The sequence below is a fragment of the Ochotona curzoniae genome, unplaced genomic scaffold (genome assembly GCF_017591425.1).
Source record: "Ochotona curzoniae isolate NIBS_2020 unplaced genomic scaffold, NIBS_Ocur_1.0 scaffold_3835, whole genome shotgun sequence".
In the NCBI taxonomy this organism is placed as follows: domain Eukaryota; kingdom Metazoa; phylum Chordata; class Mammalia; order Lagomorpha; family Ochotonidae; genus Ochotona; species Ochotona curzoniae.
This window is the reverse complement of record NW_024467114.1, coordinates 18,740,942-18,764,794: the sequence shown is the minus strand read 5'-3', so window position 1 is coordinate 18,764,794 and position 23,853 is coordinate 18,740,942. Positions and strand designations below refer to the sequence as shown.

The 23,853-nt window shown below is 40.3% G+C and overlaps 1 protein-coding gene across 4 annotated transcripts in view; it reads right to left on the bottom strand.

The window, feature by feature from the left end:
- Positions 1-23,853, bottom strand: part of AMPH (amphiphysin) — a 141,022-nt gene that overhangs the window by 26,642 nt on the left and 90,527 nt on the right. For all 4 annotated transcript variants that reach the window (XM_040964789.1, XM_040964790.1, XM_040964792.1 and 1 more), the window contains exons 6-14: positions 16,568-16,675; positions 15,614-15,699; positions 11,852-11,927; positions 11,198-11,280; positions 8,556-8,694; positions 7,200-7,328; positions 4,552-4,668; positions 2,828-2,851; positions 268-291 (exon numbers count right to left, since the gene is read on the bottom strand). In XM_040964789.1, the coding sequence (XP_040820723.1) occupies positions 268-291; positions 2,828-2,851; positions 4,552-4,668; positions 7,200-7,328; positions 8,556-8,694; positions 11,198-11,280; positions 11,852-11,927; positions 15,614-15,699; positions 16,568-16,675 (786 nt within the window). The remainder of the gene's footprint in view (positions 1-267; positions 292-2,827; positions 2,852-4,551; positions 4,669-7,199; positions 7,329-8,555; positions 8,695-11,197; positions 11,281-11,851; positions 11,928-15,613; positions 15,700-16,567; positions 16,676-23,853) is intronic.

Below are 23,853 nucleotides of genomic sequence, written 5' to 3'. Positions count from 1 at the left end.
CAATGAAAGACTTTTTGAAGACTCAGTCTTTAAAATATGGAGAGGAGCAAAGAAAAAAAGAAACATAAGATGAGATAGGCACAAGATTGGATGAGAAACACAAACTAGTTAATCATGTAGCACAAATTAAAGAAAACCAGAAAGTGTTATAAAATGTCTTAAGGTTAAAGCTATGAGCAGTAATGCTATAGTGGAAAAAATGCATTCTATATAATACAATGCACATTACATTTTTAAAAATCCAGAATTTCCTGGATATTTACCTACCGGCTGTACCAAATCAGTGCTTGTCTGTGTGAATAAAAGAAAAAAAAAAAAGAATGATGAGAAAAGTGAAAAGAGAAAAGGAATAGTTTCCAAGTACATTAAAGTCCCATGCTGTCTGGAATCAACATTTCACTGGTTTGATATTAAATTATAAAACTTACTTTGGGATAGGATAATTTTTATTCAACATTATTTATAAATACTATTGAAAATAGAATTAAAACACTAAGAGGTCCTCAGATCTAGGCAACGACCTAGGTTTGTTAGGAGAAAAGCAGCTAATAGCTGGCAGACATCCTGTGCCTGGTTAATGCCAAATTTGTGTTAACCATATCAGTGTGGAACTCCAACACTTGTGGATACTGGGGTTGGGAACAGGCTGGTCTGAGCTGGTCCAGGCTGTAGCACCCACAGCACACCCAATGAACAGGGCTACAATATCCACCAGCACACACAAAGGTTGACACCAGGGGGCAAACTGCCAGGTAAGGGCCTAGCAACTCTAGCACATGTGAGATATGGGTCTGGAAGTGGGCCAAGTGGGGGAACTTGAGGAACTCCCTTGTGGGCCATTGCTCCCACTGTAGAGCATGTGAGTCATGCCTGGGTGTTGGTCAGGCTGTGCAGAGCTGCTTCACTTGTTAGCAGGTATGTGGATTGTCTCTATAGGGGTTGGACTGGGCATGGGCAGGCCAAACCGTAGCACACTGCCATGTGCTGGAGCCAGGATGGGGTGCGGGCCATGCTGGGCTGGGCTAGGTTATCACATATACTGGTTTGCATGAAAGCCAGGGATGGGGGCAGGCTAGGATAGGCTATGCTGCAGCACCCACCAGAGAGAACTGGGACTGCTGGCAGGGCAAGCTAGGCCAGGCCAGGCTACAGCAACTGATGGCAAAGGCCAAGCTGGGTGATAGGTTATGCCAGGCTGGGTTGGAGCAAATATTGTCCAGAGATTTGGAGCAAATCTCTGGCTGGGAATGAGCTTGATTGGGGAGCTAAGGGTATGCCCCCGCTGGGTTGTGGTTCCCACTAGTGAGAGTAATAGCTAGAATGGGGTGGCAAACTGAATTGAATTGGACATCGATGCAGCATCCCTCGGCATCAGTGCGGACTGAGTATTGGGTGTGCCAGACTGGCTAGGCTCCAGCACACACTGCTGTTTACAAGAGCCAGGGTAGGTGTAGGACTGGCTGGGATAGATCTCTGCAGGATGGGCTGGCTTGAGCCACAATCCAACCAGTTCACATTAAAAAGAATTATTAAAATAAACACACAAAGAGGGCTCTGGTCATTTTATAATATCAACCAGGATGTTTTGTGCTTTAGCACTCTTAGATGCAGAGGTGCAAATAAACAAGTGAGTCAGAAAAGATGGAACAAATACCAAAGGAAAAACCATTGCTTAGAATCAGACAATACACATTCTTGGAATACTCATAAGCTCTCCCACCAGTTCATCTTTAACTCAGTTCTCCCTATGAGTGGGGCAGGTGTTTGGAGGGAGAATGATTTTAACATTCTGACTGCCTGCAGGACTCCCAACACAGAGGGAGATGGTGATTCTGGCAGAGAGGAAGGCCTTTCTACAACAAAGGCCTACATCAAGGAATGTAAGGTTTGATAATAGTGTGGCTAATGGAATCTCACAGCTCTAATTCTGCTCCTTACAACTCTGCTCGTCTCTCTTGTTGGATTCTGATTTTGTTTTGTTTTTGCTAATAGTCATCTTTGCATATCAGATTAGTGAAATAAATAATATCAGCAACATGTTCCAACTTTTATTAATATAATACATACCAGCCCATGGGACAAATACTCTACGAATATTGTTTGATTTAAGTCTCACACAACCCACTGAGGTGGGTGTTGCTGTTACTGTCATTATAAACAGGAGGAAAAAAAATGAGGCTCATAGAATTGAAGACATTGCTTGAAGTCTAAAGGTTTGATGCAGTTGTCCAGACTTTAATCCAGGGCTGCCTGACTCTGAGGTCCACATTTGTATTAACAAAGCCTCACTGAATACGACAATGGGAAAAATGAGCCCACGAGCAGAGCAATCCATCCCCTCCACTTTGTCACCCACACCTTGCTTATACTTCATATACAGGCCACCACACACGTGCACATCTTTCATGACAGCTCTGCTGGCCACTGATCACTGAAGGAAGTAACCCAGACACACAATGCTGCCCTCTTGACCATCCTTCTCGCAAGACTCTGGGCCAATCCCATTCTTCCTCCACCAGCATCTCCAGGCTTTGGTAACACAGAATCCTCAGGGGGCCAATACCTCTTCTAGTGGACTGCATTATCTTATAAATGTACAGCTCTTCTTTTTTTTTTATCACAAATGAAATGCACTATGTTTTCAGTTTTTAGAAATCAAGACGCATGATAAAACCCACAATTCAACTTGGTTTTAGTTTCTACTGTGTACATGTGTTGATATATCATACTATGATATCTATTAAAATGTATAGCTATATTATAACCTATTATGCTATAATATTTTAAAAATTTAAAATATGAGAAAATAGTTTTTGGTTATTCTTACCGTCCATAGGTCCCAAGGCAATGTCTGAAAACAAGCAAACATATTGTCAATCTACAAATCTCAAGCATGTGAAACATGCTAAGTTGATGCAAATTCTTGAAATCATAAATATCTTCGAGCAATTAATATAGTTGGTTTGAAAGAACATTCTTTGATGATAGAAATGCTCTAAAGCTATGGTATCTAACATGGTAACCAATAGCCATGTGTGACTATGGGGCACTTAAACTGTGTTAGGGCAATGAGTTTTCACTATTATACAATTTTACTTAAGTTTACATAGCGATATGACTAACAGCTACAATATAGAATAGTAAAAATCTATCCAATTTACTTTTTGACTTGCAAAGGGACAACTATACTGAAATAAGAGAAATGAATTACTTGAATCACACATATAAATCATTAAAATAAAGTCAACAAAATGTTCAGGTACTAGAACTTATTTCATAGTGGAGGAAATGTACCTACTAATCATTGCCATTGTTATTCCCCACTACATTCAGGAGGACATATCTGACCAACAGGATGGTAAGTGAATCCAAAAAAGGCTTCAATGTGTTTAATTAAATAATACCACAGAGCTCAACTAACCGGCAATATACAGATTAGCAGGATGCCCCTTAAGACATATAAATCAATTACACTTACTACTGGCATTTTAATTACAAAACACACTGATGTTGGGAAATGAATCCAGATGGTTCAAATGACCTCTACTGTGGGTGATGTTCTCTTTCTGATTTCCTTCAGGATTGAGAATTCCCACTAAAGCTTCATCACTTGTTGCCCATGCTGCTGCAATTAGGATGAATTGACATTGGCATTTGCTTGTATTCATTATATCTTAACAGCAAATTAGAGAGCCTGGTATTCCAATACTAATGCCAGTTTCCAGATGAGGTTATAGATATCTCATCTGGCATTGAAAGTGGACCTGGGACTCTGACACCTGGTCTGGGCCCATTCTGACTGCACTGGACCACCTGTCTTATATCACTGCAGCCTGGCTGGTGAGACTTCAGCCACATTCAAAATACTAATATGAAACCCTTGGTTTTAGTTTTGATTTAATATCTTTCCATTAGTGCAGGTGATTTTAAGCCAACTGTATTTCAGAGTAATTACCCACAAGTCATCAGGGTCCCTGTGACAGAGAAAAACACAAAAGTGCCTCCTGCGATGGAGAAACACTGAATGTGGAAGCCGTGAGGAAGGATATGTTTTGGGAAACAAAGTTGACTTTATTAAGGGGGATCATAATAAGGCACACCTTCAAACATTTCTGCTGAGTAGCTGCTTCATGTCTATTTCACTAAAGCCTTTGTTTGTAAAGTATGGTAAGGAAAACAGAGAAGACAGATGAGTAATCCCAAAGCCTTAGACAGAGTTTTATGTGGGGGTATTATAATGTCATTTCATACCAACCAGGAAACTGCTCAGTGCCAAGACAGACCTTATTAACAGTTTCTCTGAGTCAGAGGATTCCTGGGGGGTAGTGAATGTGTGGCTATACCAGGCCTATCGTCAGAGAAAGCTAAAGGTTTGGGGAGATCCAAAATGATTGATATTGTAAGGTTCTTTCGTTACCCTTTTTTTCCCTAAAAGAAAAATATGTCAATCACAAAGATACACAGATCAGTCATTCAACAGGGAGATGTTACCTTACCAGGTTTACTGAGATTTACAAATACCTCAAGACATCCCAAAGCAGCAGCTGATACCTGAGACATGGGTGAGTGGGTTACACCTGCAGAGCCTGCAGGTGTGACCTCAGGCTTGAAAGGGTCGAAGTCCAAGTCCAGCAATGTCTCTTCTTTCTTCACCTCAGGGACTTCATTCTGTTAAAACAACTCATGTGTGAGCTGGAAACTGATCAGACTTTGCAATACCTCCAGGAGGGATTCCTTACGTAGAATCCCTCCAATCATTTGCCATTTGCTATTCCCAGATCATGCTTTGACAGTTTACCACCTAGGCAGCGCCTCTGCATGCTTCCAGAGTCATTTCATTAAAGCTGGTGAGAAAGCAATAGTGAACTCTGCCTGGCCAATTACAACTCAGCTCCACTACTGATCCTTTACCTAATACCAGGTCCAGTCAACAAATGCCTGGGATATCAAAATGCAAGAAATTTCTTTCTGTATTAGCTCAGAGAGCTTGGATCAAAGCTATCAAGTAACCTAACACATAAAATGGATGAAAACTTGGACTTAGTACAGGGATACCCTGCTGTGATACTAACATTTAAAAATGAAGGAACCCTGTATACTGGTAACTGCATTACACTCACCTCATTCTCTTAGTATCTTTGATTTAGTATCCTATGATCCATTCTTAATTCACAATATGTGTGATTTCAACAATGTATATTTGTGTGAGAGTAAAATGGGATAGGAAAAGGGAATACTGAACCATGTGTTTCAAGATTAACTATAAAATTAAAAGGTAGATTTACTTTGGCACAAACTTTTTGCAATTTCTGTATACTTTTCTCCATACATACATTTTCCATAAGCTTTAAAAATGATTAATTCAATTTTCCACAAACATATGAAGTCCCATTGTATTGCTTGAATTTTATTCTTTACATATAGTTATTTGACTATTGAAAAGTCTGTTATTATTCTATAGAATAGTCTTAGTACTAGGATAACAATGCCTCAAAATATTCCCAAGCTGAAAATTCACCCAGCGAAAAATAGAATGAAGCTGGTCAGGTACAAATACAAAGGAACAGCAGTACTTGAAAGTTGAATACTACCCCAGATGGAAGCCAGGGCCAATACCAGGTACTGCATAAGGTGGTGAGGCTTTATGACAGCCATCCCTGGCAGAGTCTCTGGACCCACAGCACACCAATTGACTACAGACTGACAGAAACATAGCCCCTCTCCTCAAAGGGCTGCCAACCGACACTTCAGCCCTAATGAGCTTACCAAGCTCAGCATCTGCAATAAACAAAGGAAAAACACAGCAGTTCAAAGCATTCTGTCTGATGATAAATGTCTTTGAAAAGGATGGCAAATGTATTATTGCTACTGAGTTTAAATTTTCTGGGTTTCCTGTTTTTATTAATACATTATCTCTACTGTTACCAGCAACATGTGATTATAATTGGGGTATTGTGCGTAGTGTTGTTATTGACATGGTCAGTAATTTAATAGCATTGCCTCAGCACCTCTTGCAAAATGAAAGCATTGATTCTAACCCTGGGAACACTAGAGAAAACGGTACTGATGTGGCCTCTCTGGAGACTTCTACAAGTGAAACAGAGAGATGGTCTCAAAGATATTACATTAGCTCTGAAGTTGGGATTATGTGTGAGTCTGGAAGACAATTCAGCTTCTTGCAGGAAGAGGACTACAGGCAGCTGCAAGTGGAACATGAGCAGCCAGGTAGAGAGACTGGGAATTTCAACCTGCCTCATCACATAAATGACTCGACCTTGCTGATGGCAGATCTAAAATTACTTCTCTCTTTTAATTGTACTTTCTCGTACTCTACTAGAAATCAATAGAAAACAAAAATAGAAGACACAAACATGGATTGACATAGAGGGATGTGCCTTACAGTGCTGGTGAGAGAACAATTGGAAGCAACTGGTGGCCAATAATCAGCATTGACAGAATACTAGAGTCAAATATGTTTTTTTTTTTCAAGGATGAGCATTTGATACAACAATGAAGAGGTGGTTGAGATACAATCCTCTCGTATTGGAGGGTCCAGGTTTAAGTCATGGCACCACTAGCAAGGTGAGCTGCCTGCAGCCTGGAAGGGGGCAGATGATGTCTTAAGCAGCAGGAGAGACCTGGGTTGAATTTCCTGCTCCTGTTTTTGGCCTGGCGCAGTCCTAGCCACTGTGAGCACTTGGGGGTTGAATCAGCAGACAGGAATGTCCCTCTCTCAAATAGATAAATTTGTGGATTCATCACAAATGACAACACTAGTATTAATAATCAGTGCTCTGTTGACATGTATTCTGGGGATTCCCTTCTTAGAATATGTTATTTTCCAAGGCAATAACTATGCAATTTAAAAAAACCAGTAAATTAAATAGAAGTGTCACTCCATCAGTGATATGATGGAGTAGTATGAATTAAATGTTTATTAAAACATCCTCATTTTATGTTTTCACACATTTCAGTATCTCCCGAAATTTCTAAAAAAGAGTGCATACAATTCTTTAAAAATGACTATTTTAAATACTTCTCTTTAAGAAGACTTGAGACACAGCAAGTAGTTCAAGCCAGAAGGACAGTTCCAACTGGGTTACTGGCTGTAACATCGGCTTTCGTCTCAATAGCTGACCCCAGAGAGCCCTCTCCCACGGTACTTTCATGGTTATCCTGGCTACACACCAAGCACTCACCTGCGATGGGGTCATCACACTAACTTCTGGAACAAAATTATCCTCAAAGAAATTGATGATGTTCTCAGGCTGTAACTCCTTCGTTGGGGTGACTTTTGGCAGAGGTGGGACAGGAGGTCCTTTCCTTGTCTAGGAAGTGTTAGAACCAAGCATTAAACGAGCCAAGGAGGCCAACGCACCACACATCTTCTCACCACCTCCTGAGCTTCAGCCACTCTTGTGAAAGTCTTGGTCTCGGGTCTTTGGGCTTTTCTACAGCAATTTACTTTCATTACAGTAGGGAAATAAAGCTTGTACTTTTCCTTCTCTCTCTCTCTCTTTTAAGTTAAGATTTGTTTAAGTTAGAAACATAGCGGCAGGGAGGGAACTCCAAGAGGGAAAAGACCTAAAAAACCTGTGAGGGTCTAGTCTTTTAAGCACAATTTTGGAGGAAAATGTAATAGCAGCTAATAAGCAGAGGGTAGGGACAAAACCCACCAAAAGGCCTGAATTGCAGTCTTGTCCAGTCTGCCCAAGACAAAACAAAAAGGCCATCAGAGGGTGGCACAGGAAATGTCTTTGTATTCACATGATAAGCTGAAAGGGTGGAATCACTAAGGCCTTGCGATTCCTGTGATGAAACGGGAGACCCAGAAGACTGGGATCACACTTAGTCTTGGTAAAGGCGGCTTCTGGGCAGAAGCAAGCATCTTGTACATTTCTAAAGAGACACCCTCTTTTCTGAATCCAACAGGGACTTGGCCCTAACTACCCATTAGTTCACCTAACTCCTTACACTAGGACAGTGCCAGAGGCTATGGAATGATTGGCCCAGGTTAGCCCAAGAGGGAGATGCTGAAGCCCACTAATCTAACTGTAGGCTGAGCCAGGAACCAGCATCACTGTTCAGGGTTAGAAAGTTGCAAATGTCTGAATGTCCCTGTTTCTTTTCATTTATGTGGTCCATAGTATGCAGTTTTATTGAGTGGTTATTCATGGACAACTTACTGCAGATGATAAAACAAATGTGAAATGATACACATGAAACCACTTATCTTGATAGTAATTGACCCAAATGTTTCATGGGCGCGAGACAGGAATGAATAGAGCCTAGATGGAAAGAATTCTGCGATGGAAGAGAGGAGAAGCCACTGACGTGGTGACAAATCCCATCAAATTCAAACATTGGGTGCACGATAAAATAAATGAATACAGGAAACAGGTTTCTTGGGGGCAATCATAATGCTTGCGGCTGCACACGTTGGTCTCCCCAGGTGGAGAGACTTTTCTTAAGGCCCTAGTCCCATGTGATGATCCCAGATGGGTTATCTTTCCTTGAGTTCTCCTGGGCCCCCCAAATATTTGATCTTTTCCTACCTGTGAAGGTGACCTGGGCCGTGCAGGTGCAGGAGATGCAGGTGCTAGCGTGTGATTTGGACTAGCTGTCGGGCTTGGCAGGGGTGAAGGCTCCTCCGGTGGTGATGGTGTCTTTGCAATGCGCAAAGGACCCGAATCACTACAGGAACACAGAGGATGGATCATGAGTTCTTCTAAGGAAACATTGAGTATTGATTTGATCTCTACCCCAGAGAGATTCTGCAGCACAACAGGCACTGTTGGTATCCTACTCCCTCCTTCCACATTAACTGGATGTTAGTAACAGGGATGGTGATTAACAGGTGCCATTCATATACTATCTCTTATCTTCACAGTAACCATGCCCTTTCTCTCCTCACTTCCTTCCGCCTGTGCTTCCCTCCCTCTGCATCATAACGTTACCCAGCATTTAGTGCATCTGAATTCAGTTCTCAGTAATACAAACTATTCTTTCCACTCTGCAAAACCAGCTCTGAAGAAATTTTCCAAACAAGCTGAATTAATTTAACTAGAATTACTTTTGAATCTTGAATTTTCATAACCTATAGAAACATCTAGCCAGAAAATTATAAATTTCATATTCATAGACATCCTCACAATAGTGCTAATAAATATTTTATAAAGTTTGTGGTGGGACTTGGATCACTTCTGTATATGCATTCCTGATCATTTCTCTGCCTACATTTTGTAGAACAATGGCTCAACTCAGACACCCTGAAGAGTGTAAAAAACTGGTAATGGGTGAGATTCAGGAACATTTGCTAAGAACTCAATGTGTTCCCCACAATGAACCAGCAGCTTGGAAGCAGCTCGAGTGTATGGCTAAGAGGGCTTGGGAGGGTCTTCCTTCTCTACTAAGTTCTAAAGTCTACAGCTCCTAGGAACACAATCTGTGCCCTTGAACAGAAGAGCACACAAACAGTAGCAGGGTCTACATAATCAAGGGGCTCAGGGAACTGGGTCCTCGTGAAAGAGAGCACGCAATGCATGATTGGGCCCCAGGCCAGCAATCATAGCCTATAGGAAACAGCCTGTTACACCTAGGAGCTTCCAGTGATCTCACTCACCACCTCGTTCTGCAGAGGAATGTGGGAAAAAACGAAAGGAACACTTGGTAAGCGGACATGGTTCCAATTTCTCTTTGATTCAGCAACACCATACATTTTCCAATGCACTGTCTCTCATTGTCATGTAAAAGAGCGTGCATTTTGTCTTAGAAATGTACAAATATCATTTGGACATCCCCATTCTGATTCCCCCTTGTCCCTAACCCAAAATTAAAGTAGTCAGATTGAAAACATGAGCTTTCTCTTTCCTATGTTCCTTAAGACCGTGTTCTTTCCTGAGAGATGCAGATTTACGGCTCACTTGGGAAAGCAGCACAGCAGAAGCTGCAAGTAGAGCTGATCCAAAAGGCAGAGAAACTAAAAACTAACGGGATCCAAAAGCATACTTAGACGTTTTTCCACGCACATGACTGTGTGTTTTTATGAATGTTGTGCCTGAGTGTCTGCACTGATTGATACTAAAATTGCAAACTAGAATGGCAGAAATACATATTACCTTAGAGGCCATTCATTTCAAGACTACCTTATTCTTCCCATTTATCAAAATATAAATTAGATCTTTAATCAGAGAGGTTATTGGGCTTATTCAGGAAGGCAGAGCGAGTCGGCTGCACAGTCACACAAATAGAAGGTGAACTGTCTGGCTTTTGGTTAAAAGTTTGTTTAAGTTAAATTCTCTAAGGAAAGAATGCATGATAATGATGGAAAGAAAGCAGATTCCAAAATCGTAGGAGAGGTCTAGCATGACACACACCCCGGGGAGAAAGTCTATTCACCTACGGATTCCTGGGCCATGGTATAGCTGACCAGCAGACTCATGATGGCAATGCTCAGTAGCAGTATTGTGGAGGCCTAAGGAGGGTAAGGCCAATGGCGATGGGCTCTCACTTGCTTCTTCCCTGCTTTCCTCAGGTGGATTCATCACAAATGTTAACACTAATATTAATAATCGGTGCTAAGTTGACATGTATTCTGGGGATTCCATTCTTCTTCAGAGACAGCTACCAAGCGTAAAACTAGAAACTGTATGTTAACATTCACCCTGTGGCTATGATGTCCCATGGAAAGCAGGGAGAGGCAGACACTTCTATTGTGATTAATGAGAACTCTCATGGTACAACTGAGTTGCAAGGGTAGTTGTGTAAAGATACAACTAAGATTAATGTCAGCCTTTGAATGGAAGTGCTCTTTTAAGTTCAATGGTGTAGGTTGGTCCACACACTGCAGCATGTTAAAAAACTGCCTGGAAATGAACTAAGCTGTGGGATCAGCATGGTGGCAGGTGTAACAAGCTAATCATCTACCAGCAGTCCTGGCATTTCATATGGGTTCTGGCTGTAGTATCTGCTGCTTCATTTCCAATCCAGCTTCCTGCTATCGGATGGGGAAAGCAGTCGCAGACCGGGAAGAAGCTTTTGGCTCCCCAGTGCAGATCAGCCCAGCTCTGGCCCTTGCAGTCATTTGGGGAATAAATCAGCAAGTGAAAGATTTCTCTTGTATTTCTGACTTTCAAATAAAATAAACAAATATTTTTAAAAAAATATATAAGCTAAGCTCTGATAGGAAACAGCCTACCTGGGAGCTCCTTGGATGGTGAAGGCCTTGTCAGCATGCTGCTCTCCCAGTTTTGTCATTACTTCATATAGTTTGTGGCAAAGCTACAGGGACAGAGGTTACTTGCTTATTAGCTGCAAGCCATCCAGTACTAATCCAGGCTGTTCACCCCAAGACAGACTTTTTAAATTGAAACACCAGAATATATGATACTTATGGTGGCCTCAAAATAACTGAAAATCTGTATATGATGCCAAAATTCATATCAAAACTAAAGTGGACTAATATACAGTTATATAAAAGCACATTTATTTCCCCTACTGCAAAGCATTTATTATTTATACTGACTTCTGAGAAAAGCCACACAATCACCCACAAAGAAACTAAGAAACATTCTTCCCAATAATAGTTGGATCAATGTTTCATCTGCTGAAGTTAACCAGTTAAATTTCAACTTTATGAGGTAACTGAAAAACTGTGTGTTTGTAATAAAATCTCCAAGAAATATTGAAAAATTATGTGGTCACTGTAAAAATACTGCTGAAAATAAAATCACTGTACCAAAAGAAAGATCTAAGAAAGAGGAAGAATTCTCTGGATGCCATCTTATTTGCTCCCCAAAGCAACTTTCCTTTACTTCATATCCCATATGTAAAAATGATCATCATTACTCACCACAGCAATTTCCTTATGAAACTTGGCCTCAAGGCTGGAGACATTTTTGAAAGTGTTAACGTAAAATCCAATTCGTCTACCAGGCAGAAATACAAAGAGGAATGCAGAGAAAGGCCAGTCAGCAAAATGGATGTTCAATGGCAATGAAATACATTGAACCTGAGAGTGTCTTTCAACAGTTTAAATAACACATACTTAACATAGAATATTAACCCCCCCCCAAAAAAAATCTGTTTTTTTTTTCTTTATCTTACTAAAAGAAAATCATCCTTTGGCACACAGTACCACTCTGCTAAAATGCAGTAAGATAGAGGGTTTTCATTTCTAAGGTGCATCAGATGCACATGGGGCATGGGGTTCTGCTTCAGCAGCTTTGGGGCTGGAGACCAAGATTTCAGGCTAATCATCTGCTTCTGGTGTCAGCATCCTCTATGGGTGACAGTTCAACTCCCAGGTATTCCACTTAGATCCAGCTCCTTGCTAATGGCCTGGAAAAGCAGCAGAGATGGCTCAATTACTTGAGCCCCTACACCAGTGTGGAGGAAGCTTCTAGCTCTGCACTGGCCCAGTTCCCACCACCGAAGCTATTCACAGAGTGAACCAGCACGTGGAAGAGCTCTCTCCCTCACTAACTCCACATTTAAGATGAATAACTAAATCATGTTTTAAAAGAGAAAACCAATCAGTTATGTTCCCAATATATTTTTTCATGATTGGCAATTTGCAATATCCCAGAGAGATTAGCTCATAATTACAAATACTGAACATTGTAATATCCAAGCCTTCTTGAAAATCAGCTTTAAAAGCAATGAAATAATTTTACTGGAGAACACAAAGAGCTGTTTACAGGGAACATGCAAAGAGTAACTCACTCTGGGCAAATGCCAACTTAGGCTAGGGATGCATCTGTGTGCAGGGTGATGATAAAGCTCAAAGAACAACTGCTTGACTTGATGCATGTATTCAGCACGGATAAAGGCATGACTGCCAAAAATGCACATAATGACAGCATGTCATAAAACATGAGTGTAAACAAAGAACACTGCCAGAAAACATCATTTCACACAACTCATGAATTTGAAATAGACATGAATAAAGAAACAGTTATTTGTCTTACACATATCCTTGAATGTTTTATATCCTCAAGTTGCTCAAAATCCTCACTGAGGGTGAGGGGCTGGGTAGGTATTGAGCACAGCAGTCAGAGTACCAGTTAAGACATCACGTCCCATACTGCAATACCTGAGTCACACTCCCAGCTCCTGCTCCTGACTGTAACCTCCTGCCATTGTAAGTTTATCAGCAGCACTGATGGCTCACATTATTTAGACTCCTGCTACCTGTGCCACAGACATGGATTATGTTCTCAGCTCCTGACTTTGACCTGGTCCAGTACTGGCCATTGCAGAAGTTCAGGAATGAACCAGCCAATAGAACCAGAGTGTGTGTGTGTGTGTGTGTGTGTGTGTGTGTGTGTGTGTGTGTTGCCTTCATAACCTTCTCTTTGTTCATATCTCAAATAAATAATTTAAAAGAAATAAAACTATCATTGACCTAAAAAAACTTACTTGGGACTCTCAGCTTTGGGGCACATATAGCAAAGTGCTAAGCAGGCTACAGACATGTCAAGGTGGGCCTTTAGGAAGAAGTATATAGGATGAAGTCAAGAAAATGTTACAAGACTCTCCTATTTCATAAGCGGATGATGTGGGTTAGGTGGATTAGGGTTACACAATGGAGACTTATCCAAGAAGCCACAATGAAAAACAATGGAGGGTTTCCATTGATGATATGGGCTCCTGTGTGACTCCAAAGTTCTGAGGCTTAGGAGCCCAGGAATAACAGTATCACAGGAGAGAAGAACAGTTGCTGAAATGTTAGAGTTGCATGGCTGAATAGCTACTAGAGAGGAGCAGGCAGGGGTTGGGGAGCAAGGAGCAGGCTAGGACAACTGCACGTGAGTGATGAAACAGTCAAAACCATACATAAATGGAGCTGGCACTGTGGCCATCTCTGTCTGTGGTGCTAGCATCTCATAAGGGTACCAATTAGTATCCCAGCTGCTCCACTTCCAATCCAGCTCTTTCTTATAGTCTGGGAAAACAAAGGATGGATCAAGTCCTTGGGATCCTGTTCCCACATGAGAAACCCAGAAGTTCCTGGCTCCTGCCAATGGACTAGCCCAGCTCCAGCTGTTGCAGCCATTTGGTGTGTGAACCAGGAAATGGAAGATCTTTCTCTGTCTCTCTCTCTCTCTCTGTGTCCTCTAAAAACATTAAAAAAGAAATCACAGTCAATCAGAAACCAGGGAGATGAGTTATCTGGTGAGATCTCTGCCCCAAGGAGGGGAAAGAAAAAGGAATTTCCCTGACCTAGACCCAAACAGTAGCTGTCTGCTCTTCAGAAGTCCACAGGATGATTATAATGTAATTAGCATGGTGGTTTCCAAAACAATGGACATTCAAAATTACCATGACAGACTTGATCCAACCATATAGGAACTAAAATTGGCTTTCCATTCTTTCTAAGAAAATTTCTCCCTTTTCTATCAAAAAAAGACAGCCCACCCCCGGGAGGAATATTCCCCTTTTCAGTAAAGACACAGGCAATAAAAGACAATCCCAGTAGCTGACGGAGACCCTGTTCCTTAGCTCTGCCCTCCGCACTCTCCTAAGTGTTCTTTCACTTTGCTTAATAAAACTTTACTTCTTGTTCAACTGGAACTGTCTTTGAATTCTTTCTTGGCCAAGTATAAGGACAGAGATACTGTTCTTTCTATCAGAGATCCAATAACAGAAAGAATGAGTAAATTCATATAATTCACATATTCAATCGTAAATGATGGCTAGATACTGAGATAGATGTGTTTGTCAGGGAGGTTTTATAATAAACTCACTTGCCAAAGGGCATGCAGGTGTTCCAGCAGTTCAAAAATAATGACTCAGTGCCTGTTATTGACAAAAAGTTGAAAACTCTAGCAAGAAACCTAGAAAAGGAAGGCAATAGTCTAAACCTTCAAAATGCTCAAAATTGTGGAGAATAAATTAGAACCACTAGAATTCATACATTGTTAAGCTTTAGGAGACAACCAGCTTGCTGAAAGCTGGAACCTAGGACTGGACTTGAAGCAATATGTGAAACATGATATTGTTTATTGGGGGGTGGTAGCGTGGGGTTGAGGATGGAAAACAAGGGACATGAAGCACCACTTCCCCTAAAAAATGGCTTGGTTTTTAGAACAAATTATAGAAGATGCAATTGAGGCCAGGAGAAATGCAGAGTATCTGTAAAAAAGAACAGTTAATGCCAGAACAGGAATGGAGCTCAGTGTTTACAGGTCCAGGGGCAACGCAGAGGGTTATCCTCAAAGTTGGAAAGCCACAGGAGTACCAGAGATAAACAAAATTCCTCAAAGAGCTGAAAGGGAAAAGATTCCATGATCAAGCACGATGCCCTAATGCTCTTAGCTGAAATTTGGGCCTCCACTTAAGAAACACGTCAATCTCTAAAATCTGCTGAAATCTAAATCAGTTAAAAACTAAAATATATTCCACCTATAATTCAGTTCTTCTGTCTCACAGGCCATATTTCAAGAGCCCAATAGTTTAATGCAACAAGCAGCTGCCACAGTAGAAAGTGTAGGTAATGAATACTTCTAACTGAGCAGTATAGATGCATCACAGACAACAGGACAAGACAAGGTGTATACATCATTCTGAAATTCCTATAGGGCACACATACAATCCTATAGAGCACACATACCTCGACCATAAGGATGGTAACTCCTCCTGTAGATCAACATTAAACTCCTCAAACACTTTCTGGGCTTTCTGGAATTCCTCTTCTGCCTAGAACAATATATAACATGTGTTAACATTTTTTAAGCCAATTCCATGTACAAGAGCACCATTGAATATAAAATAGGAATAGTCACAGAGCATCATGGAATAATTTTTGGAAGGAGAGATTATCGACCAAAACCCACTATCACTTTTATACAGCCAAATGGACTAATATGACTCCTTAAAACAAGAAACTAGATTGTTGGCAATGGTCACTTTTACAGTTTCTAGTGGATTCATTTATTCTACAAAAATATGTTAACTGGAGTTACACATGTTTTGTCCTGAAATTTGGACACAGATGTTTGTCCAAGAAATTTTCAGTCTCATTGGAATTCTAAACAATTACATTATTCAATATATTTCCCTTAAGAGAGATTTATAGACAGGGTATAAGAAACATGCTATCAGGAAGAGAGATGGTTCCACAGAAGACAAGGTGATATTTCAGTTGAACCTTAAAGAATCAGGCAATATTTGCTAAAAGAAAAATATATAGGGAAGGCATTGAATACATTCTTGGCATTGAAATGCGAGTTTACTCATGAAGGGAACTAAGCAGCTTGCTTCACCTTTCTGTAGAAACAGGCTATTATATTAGGAGAGAGAGAATAAACTGAACAAGGGCCTAAAGTGTATTCTGATTATAATATGTGAGTCATTGTTACCCATGTGAACTCTACAATGTGAACCCTACTATAATATGAAAAATCCCAATTTAATAAAAAAGGAAAAGAAATATGCAAGTATCTTGTTCATTTAAATTCTGCCCTCATTCTAATATCCTTTAAAACTAAACATGTTAGTTTTAAAAGCAAAGCTCTCAGGGCCCTATGATATGCAGAGTGGCACTGACCATGAGCTAGACCCATACCTTTGAGATTCTACTGTCATCCTTCCGTTTGGAGCTCTGCAGAGCTTCCAGGTGATGGCGGGCACTGTCGTAGTCCACAAGCTTCCGGCTGCGTTTGGCGATGCGATTCTGCCAACAGGAAAGCAAAAGGCACTGAGACAGGGACAGAGTCATGAGTTTCCCTTGATGGACTAGTCCCAAAAGGCTTCCTACGCCAACAGCTGCTGAAGATAATGATGGGAGAGGAGCTGAGCTGGAATTTCAGCAAATCAGCAAAATCAGATGCAATGTGCTCCACTGTGAAGGCTATGTTCAACTATCAGTGATTACTTCAAAGGTTTCATGCAAATTGAATTATACATTGCTTATTTTTTTTTTAATCCATATGTAGGGAACCAGCACTGTGACATAGAAAATTAGCCCACTGTCTGCAGAGCTGGGATTCCATATGAATGCCAGTTCCAGTCCTAGTTGCTCCACTTCCAATCCAGCTCTCTGTTAACATACCTGGGAAACCAGCAGAGGGGCCCAAATACTTGGGACTCGGCACTCACATGGAGGCCCTAGCAGAAGTTCCTGGCTCCTGATTCCATGGTTTTGGCCTAGACCATTCCCAATTATTGTGGCCATTTAGGGAAGGAATCAGTGGATGAAAGACCAGTCTTTCTCCCTCACTCTAACTCTGCCTTTGAAATAAATAAAACTTTTAAAAAGAAATCCATACGTAGTTTTTTCCTATGTTTTCACATGAACTTCTTGTAGAGCACTCATAGACATGGATTTAAAAGAAAAACCTGCAATTTAACTCAATTTTCTCAAATCTTTCAGGTATGCTTATATTATAATGCTTTAACATTTATTAATTTTGAGGGTCAGTTACATAGAGAAAAAGAGAGAGAGAGGAAGGAATTTGAGCAAAAGCAAGATAAATAGGAGGAGGGAGGGAGGGAAGGAGAGAAAGAGAGAGGTCTTCTAGATAATGACTGACTTCTAAAATAATCCAAATGGCTGGAGCTGGGCTGATCCAAAGCCAGCAGCCAGGAGTGTCTCCTGAGTCTCTCATGTGGGTGGCAAGGGCCCAAGACCTAGAGTGTTGCTTTTCCAGACACATTATCAGAGAGCTGGTTCACAAGCAGGGCAACCATGACTTGTTCACAAAACTGCTTTGGAAGAGCAGAAGAAGGAAGTCCATCTGACACTGGCAGATGGCTAGAAAATCCTTTGGCCATTGGGATACATGCAAACAATAGTCAATATACATGGGAAGGTAGATGGGGAAAAAAAACCTCAACCAGGAAAGGGGTAACAAAACCTCCCCAGGGCCAAGAGCTGGCTTGCTCATGCCAGGGTGGGGAATGGAACTCCTGCTCAAGGCCAGTGACAGGGACAACAGAGATCCTGTGTATGACAAGACCAAGAAGGAGCACTCTATGGCTGAATGCAAACACTGAGCGCTCTTCTTGAGCGGCTTGCTTTCTGTCCTGAGTATGTCTTCAGTATCTGCCAAGGAGTAAATCTTGGTTTTCTGGCGATGAGCTGGATATTTAAACTCAGCCACAATTCAATTTCCTCTATGTCTGAAAATAAGGTGAAAAGAGTGCACCAAGTAATCTTATTTTTGTTTAATAGCAAGTGAAAAATTTTACTCATTTTCTCATGTAACTGAAGAGTCATTTAAAGAGGATAGGCTTATTTAGGCTATTTTAGAGGTCATCATTCATATTGAGGCATACATTTTGGCACTGGAAAACCAAATCAACATGAATCCCTCGCCTATCTGATATTTAAGTGACCTGAGGGGGGGAAATCTCTTATTTTAGGTTGGCACTAAAAAGAACATATAAACCTTTTTAGATGGAATGTGATACAATTCTTATTTAAGCATCCAAGAACAGATTTAATTAAATTACAAGTTTAATTAACATTTCCCTAGATGTCCCATTGTGTATTAAATTTCTGCAGTTAATAATTTATCATGAATTTTTTTAAATGCAGTTACAACTCAAATTTGGAATTTTTTCTTGGCACATTGCAGTAAATACATCCTTAGCTTTCAGGCATGTCCTCCAAGGTAGAATCTGAACTACATTTTACAATAACTGCTCACAGCTGTAAGCCTGCGTGAGGTGGTGAGAAGCAGGCTCTTATTATAACATTGATTTTAGATGTCAATGCTGCATAATAGGAACCACAAGGCACAGTGACTTGCCAACCACATTTGGAAAGGCAAGCATCACCTCCCCATGAATGGCACTTCACACACTCCACTGTTGGACTGCAGTAAATATTTTAAAAATCTGCCTGAGGTTGATTGCACTTGGCCTGTTGATTTTAATGGAAACCAAGGAAGTCAATTGTTCTATACGCTTTGAAAATTCTCTACTCAGTATTTTCAATCATATTTTCTTCTTTCAATTTCTCAATAACTATTCATTACACAATCACTTAGAATTAACTTTTTGAAGTGATAGAGTCTATACCTACTCCTCTCATTCACTAAAATCAGTGAATATTGAACAACTTCATTTTTCTCGAACAGTCTTTCTATAAATAGAGCTACACGTCTACTCTGTAATCCCAAGTGATCTCATTTCCAAGTTAAACACTGTCATTTTTATCAGCTGTTTGTTGTGTTACATGATTTCACAATTCTGTATCTTGGTTGATAGTCTTTTTATTTGCTCCAATTTCCTAAATGTGGACAGATAAGCAGGTGGAGGGAAGAAAAAGAGAGAGATAGCCAGAGCCAGAGTGAGAGAGGGGGCAGAAGGAGCAGTAGATTAAACTGTTGTCCATAATGCACATAAACCTGACATGTATTTCATTGATTTTAAGGGCATCTTAGATGATATTCACAAATCATTAGATGGTCCAATAAATAGAGGATAATTATTTTATGTGATCCCAATCATGCCTTAAGGAAACTTCCTAGTATGTTCTTTATAATATGAAACAAATGAAAAAGATCAGCCACATTATTCATCACAATGTTATGTTAATCCTGCTCTGTTTCCTCTCAGGTATTTCTCTGTGTGTTTGTCTTTTGAAACCACATGCCTCTTAGAGATTATGGCCAATTACTAAATAAATGCGTCTAAGCAGTTTCATGACAACTAATATTTCACATTTCTTGATACCTGTTTTCATTTCTAAAATTCAGCAACTCTTCAAATGTCTGCTTCTTCAGTCAGCTGTAGCCTTCCTTTGCTTCATCATATTATATAATGAGTATTTGTCACAGGAATAAAGCCATTCAAGTTGGTTCGGAACTTTCAAGTATTAAAACATAGCTTCCCCCTATCCATTCCTAATTTATTATTACTGTTTCTGGAGACTGAATTGCTATGCCGTAAAAGTGAAGTCAGAAAGATGAAGCAAAAAGATGACTGCTTTCCCGCCATGAACATACCAGTTTAACAGCATCACATAGATCAATTTCTTTTTTGAGAAAACCTTAAATTTGTGAAACAGTTTCAACTCCCAAGGTGAGTGTCAGCCCAGTCACATCAAAATATATAGGCAAAGCAGAAACACCCTCTAACAATAACTCCAAACCCAATAAAACCAAGAGAGAATTTCTAGATCCTACTGTCTCATTGAAGAGGGGCTGGCGTACACATATAATATTCCAATTTTTATGGCACGTATGCACGAAAGAAGGTAGTAACTTCTGCCTCACCTCCCTAATCCTCTACTAGCCTCCTGGGGTCTAACAGGAAATAAACAGTGATTTGACATGTGTGCAGCCACTTGTGTCTGCCCTTCCCTTTGGTTTAGTGCAGAATGAGGAGGAAATGAACAAGCAAAAGCAATTTGTAGCTTCTTCCTGAGGAGCCAAATATTTGAACAACACACCAGGCACACCAACTTTCCCAGCTCCTTCTTGGAGAGTCTGGTTTCCTTCTCTCTTGTATCAGAGAGGTTATGAGAGCTAACAGATAATAGTCTCCTGGGGTCCATAGGGGATACAGCAAAGGACTGAACACTTTCCAGAGTTTTGCAGAGTTCTGTAGGCACTTTCCTGGAAAGTGGATGAAAAGAGTGAATGGCAATAAACCCAAACTCCCAGCTTTTCCTGTATGTTGGACATACAGAAGGGGATTATATGACCAACATCACCACCTTTCATCAGAGTCTGATCAAAATACTAAAATTGTACATGTCTTGGAACACCGATGAAACCCAGCATAATCTAGCTTCCTGGAACCCAAAGAGATAAAAGCTAACAGTTGAATTTACCATCCAACTGGAAAAGTCTACACAGCTGAGAACAGACAGGTGAAAGCTCTCAGGTTCTCCCCTAGTGGTGAGCATATATCCAAGGACCCAATTTTTGAAGAGGCTGTCTGTCAAGAATGGGCTCACTTTTGTTTGTCTTACAGCTCTGACATGTCCATATTTTCTTTTTTCTTAAGATTTATTTATTTATTTGAAAGGTGGAATTACACACAGAGAGGGAAAAGACACAGAAAGACAGATTTTTTTTTCTTTTGCTGGTATATTCCTAGATGGCTGCAATAAACAGGGCTGGGCCAGGCTGAAATCAGGAGTTTCATCTGATCTTCCCATATGGATGGCATGGGCTCAGGCATTTGGGCCATCTTGCACTGCTTTTCTCAGGCTATTGGCAGGGAGCTGGATGGGAAATATTGCAGCAGGGATAAAAGATGATGCCCATGCAAAATTTTGGCATTGAGCATGATTACTTTCCTGCTTTGCCACAACACCATCCCTAACATGGCCAAATTTTCTACAAGCATAGGAATTTCAAGGAACAAAGAAAGCAGTTAGAATACTGCAAAAGTTGAGCCTGGCGCAGTGGCCTCATGGATAGTCTTTGCCTTGCATGTGCTGGGATCATATACGGGTGTCAGTTTGTATTCCAGCTGCTTCAGTTTCCTTCAAGCTCCCTGATTGTGATTCGCGAAAGCAGTAGAGGAAGGCCAATGCCTTGGGATCCTGCACCCATGTGGGAGACCCAGAAGAAGAAGCTTCTGGTTTTGGATCGGTTCAGCTCTGGTTGTTGCCACCACTTGGGGAATAGACTAGCAGATGGAAGACCTTTTTCTCTTTCTCTCCTCTCTGTAAATCAGACTTTCAAAATAATAATAATAATAAGAAGAAATATTACAAAGTTTAAGAATGTTCCAAAATTCTCAAGAAGGACTACTGGTAAAGATATCCAGTATGGGAATGTGTATGAATGCTGAAAAACATGACTCTTGCCAAATATGTGGTTGACAACAGCCAAAGTTAAATAAAATGGAAAAACAGGGAAATGAGTTTTCCAAACAAAGGAAAAAGATATGAATCTGCTGAAATTTTCCCTAATGAAATGGAAATAAATGATTTCCCGGACAGCAAGTCCAAGTAACTACCATAAAAGCACTCACTGATGTCAGGAAAACCAATATGTACAAGGTGAGATTTTTCAACAAAGAGACAGTTTTAAAAACACTTAATGGTAGCTAGAGCTGTTTTAAAAAACCTTTCAAACAGAAGAAAACCTCAGTAAACTCAAAAACAACTCATGAAAAATTATTTGGTCACAGAAGCAAGAAAAAAACAAAAACAAAACAATTAAGAAATATAAAGAGCCAGGAAGTTATACATAATGTAACTAAAAATACAGAATAAAAACTTTAAAACTTCCAACCAATAATACACTCAGTTAAACTGCCCTTCAAAGATAAGGCAGAGGCAAAGATTTCCCAAAACAGAAAGAAGACTGTTATCACTGAACTTAGTTTTCTTAAAAAAAAAAAAAAAAAAAAAAAAAAAAAAGCTAAAGGGAGCTTCCTCACAAGAATGAACATAAAACAGAAAAACTTCAGCAAAGCACTAGCAAACTCAGGGCTTGTGCTGCGGCATAACAAGCAAGTTAAGTCACCTTCTATAGCATCAGCATCCTGTATGAGCACAGGCTTACGGCTTGGCTACACCACTCCTGATCCGGTGCCTGCTAATGAGGCAGATCCATATGAAATTCCAAGTTCTTGGGTTCAGCTTGGCCCAGCCTTGGCCACTGTGGCCATTGGAGGAATGAACCAGCAGCTGGAAGATAAATGTTTCTCCCTTTCTTTATGCTACTCTGCCTTTCAATTGAATAAATGCATTTTCAAAGAGCAGTCGTCTTTGCCTGGCCTCTTTGAGTAAGACAGTTTGGTGTACCTTTAATGATCTAAGGACTGACCACCCATGAGGCCCTTCTAAAAGTCTGATCATCTCCTGGCAGCATTGGAACCAAGCCTCTAGCACAAAGCCTTTTAGGAATATTCAGCATTTAAACTAATATCCAAACCACAGCACCTCATATATACAATAATGGAGCAGAATAAAGAGCCCAGCAGGGCCGGGGGGATGGGAATCAATCAAATGATGTTGGACAAAAGAGACAAGAATACACACTGGGGAAAGGAAGTCAGTCTCTTCAATAAATGGTGCTAAGTAATCCAGATATAAACATGCCAAAGACTACATCTAGACCCTTACATCATGCACAAAAATTCACTAAAATGAGTTCAAGACTGATTTGACACTGCAGATCACCTAGAAGAAAACATAGGAGTAATCATTCATTTTATAAGCAAAAAAAAAAGTTTAGAACAAACAATCTCAGCTATTCTTGACACCAAATGCATGGCAACAAATGCAAAAACAGGTAGGTGAGACTACATCAAAGTGAACATGGCAAAGGAAAACATCAAGAGGGTAAAACACAACCATCTGAAAGAGGAAAAGGCTTGTGGATCACAAATTGGGGAGCGGGGGATCAGTTTCCAAAATACTGAAGGAACTCTTAGAAGTCAAAAAGGAAGGAAGGAAGGAAAGAAGGAAGAAAAGAAGAAAGGAAGGGAGGGAAGGAGGGAGGGAGGGAGAAAGAAAGGAAAAGAATAAACAAAATAACCCAAAACATGCTATCAAAGGTACTAACTGACATTCTTCCAAAGAAGATAAGAAAACATAATCAAACACACAGATCAAAGAACACAGAATGGTGGATTTGTGTGGCATTGCAAATGAGGAGCTTTTGACAAACAGACAACATCCAGTCATGTAAGATTAAGTGCTAGAGAGGTGCTGTGTAGCATTGCACCTACAGATAAAACTTCAGACTCCACTAAATGGGTAGGTCTCTTGTTAAGTGTTTTTATTAAAATACAATAAAAACAAAATGAAACAGATGATTTTTAATAAATTTATCATGCAAGAAACAATGCTGTCAAATGTGATACTTATTTTGAGATTATTCAACAGATGTCACAAATCCCAAGGCAAGATTAAATACATCCCAAACATACTCCCTG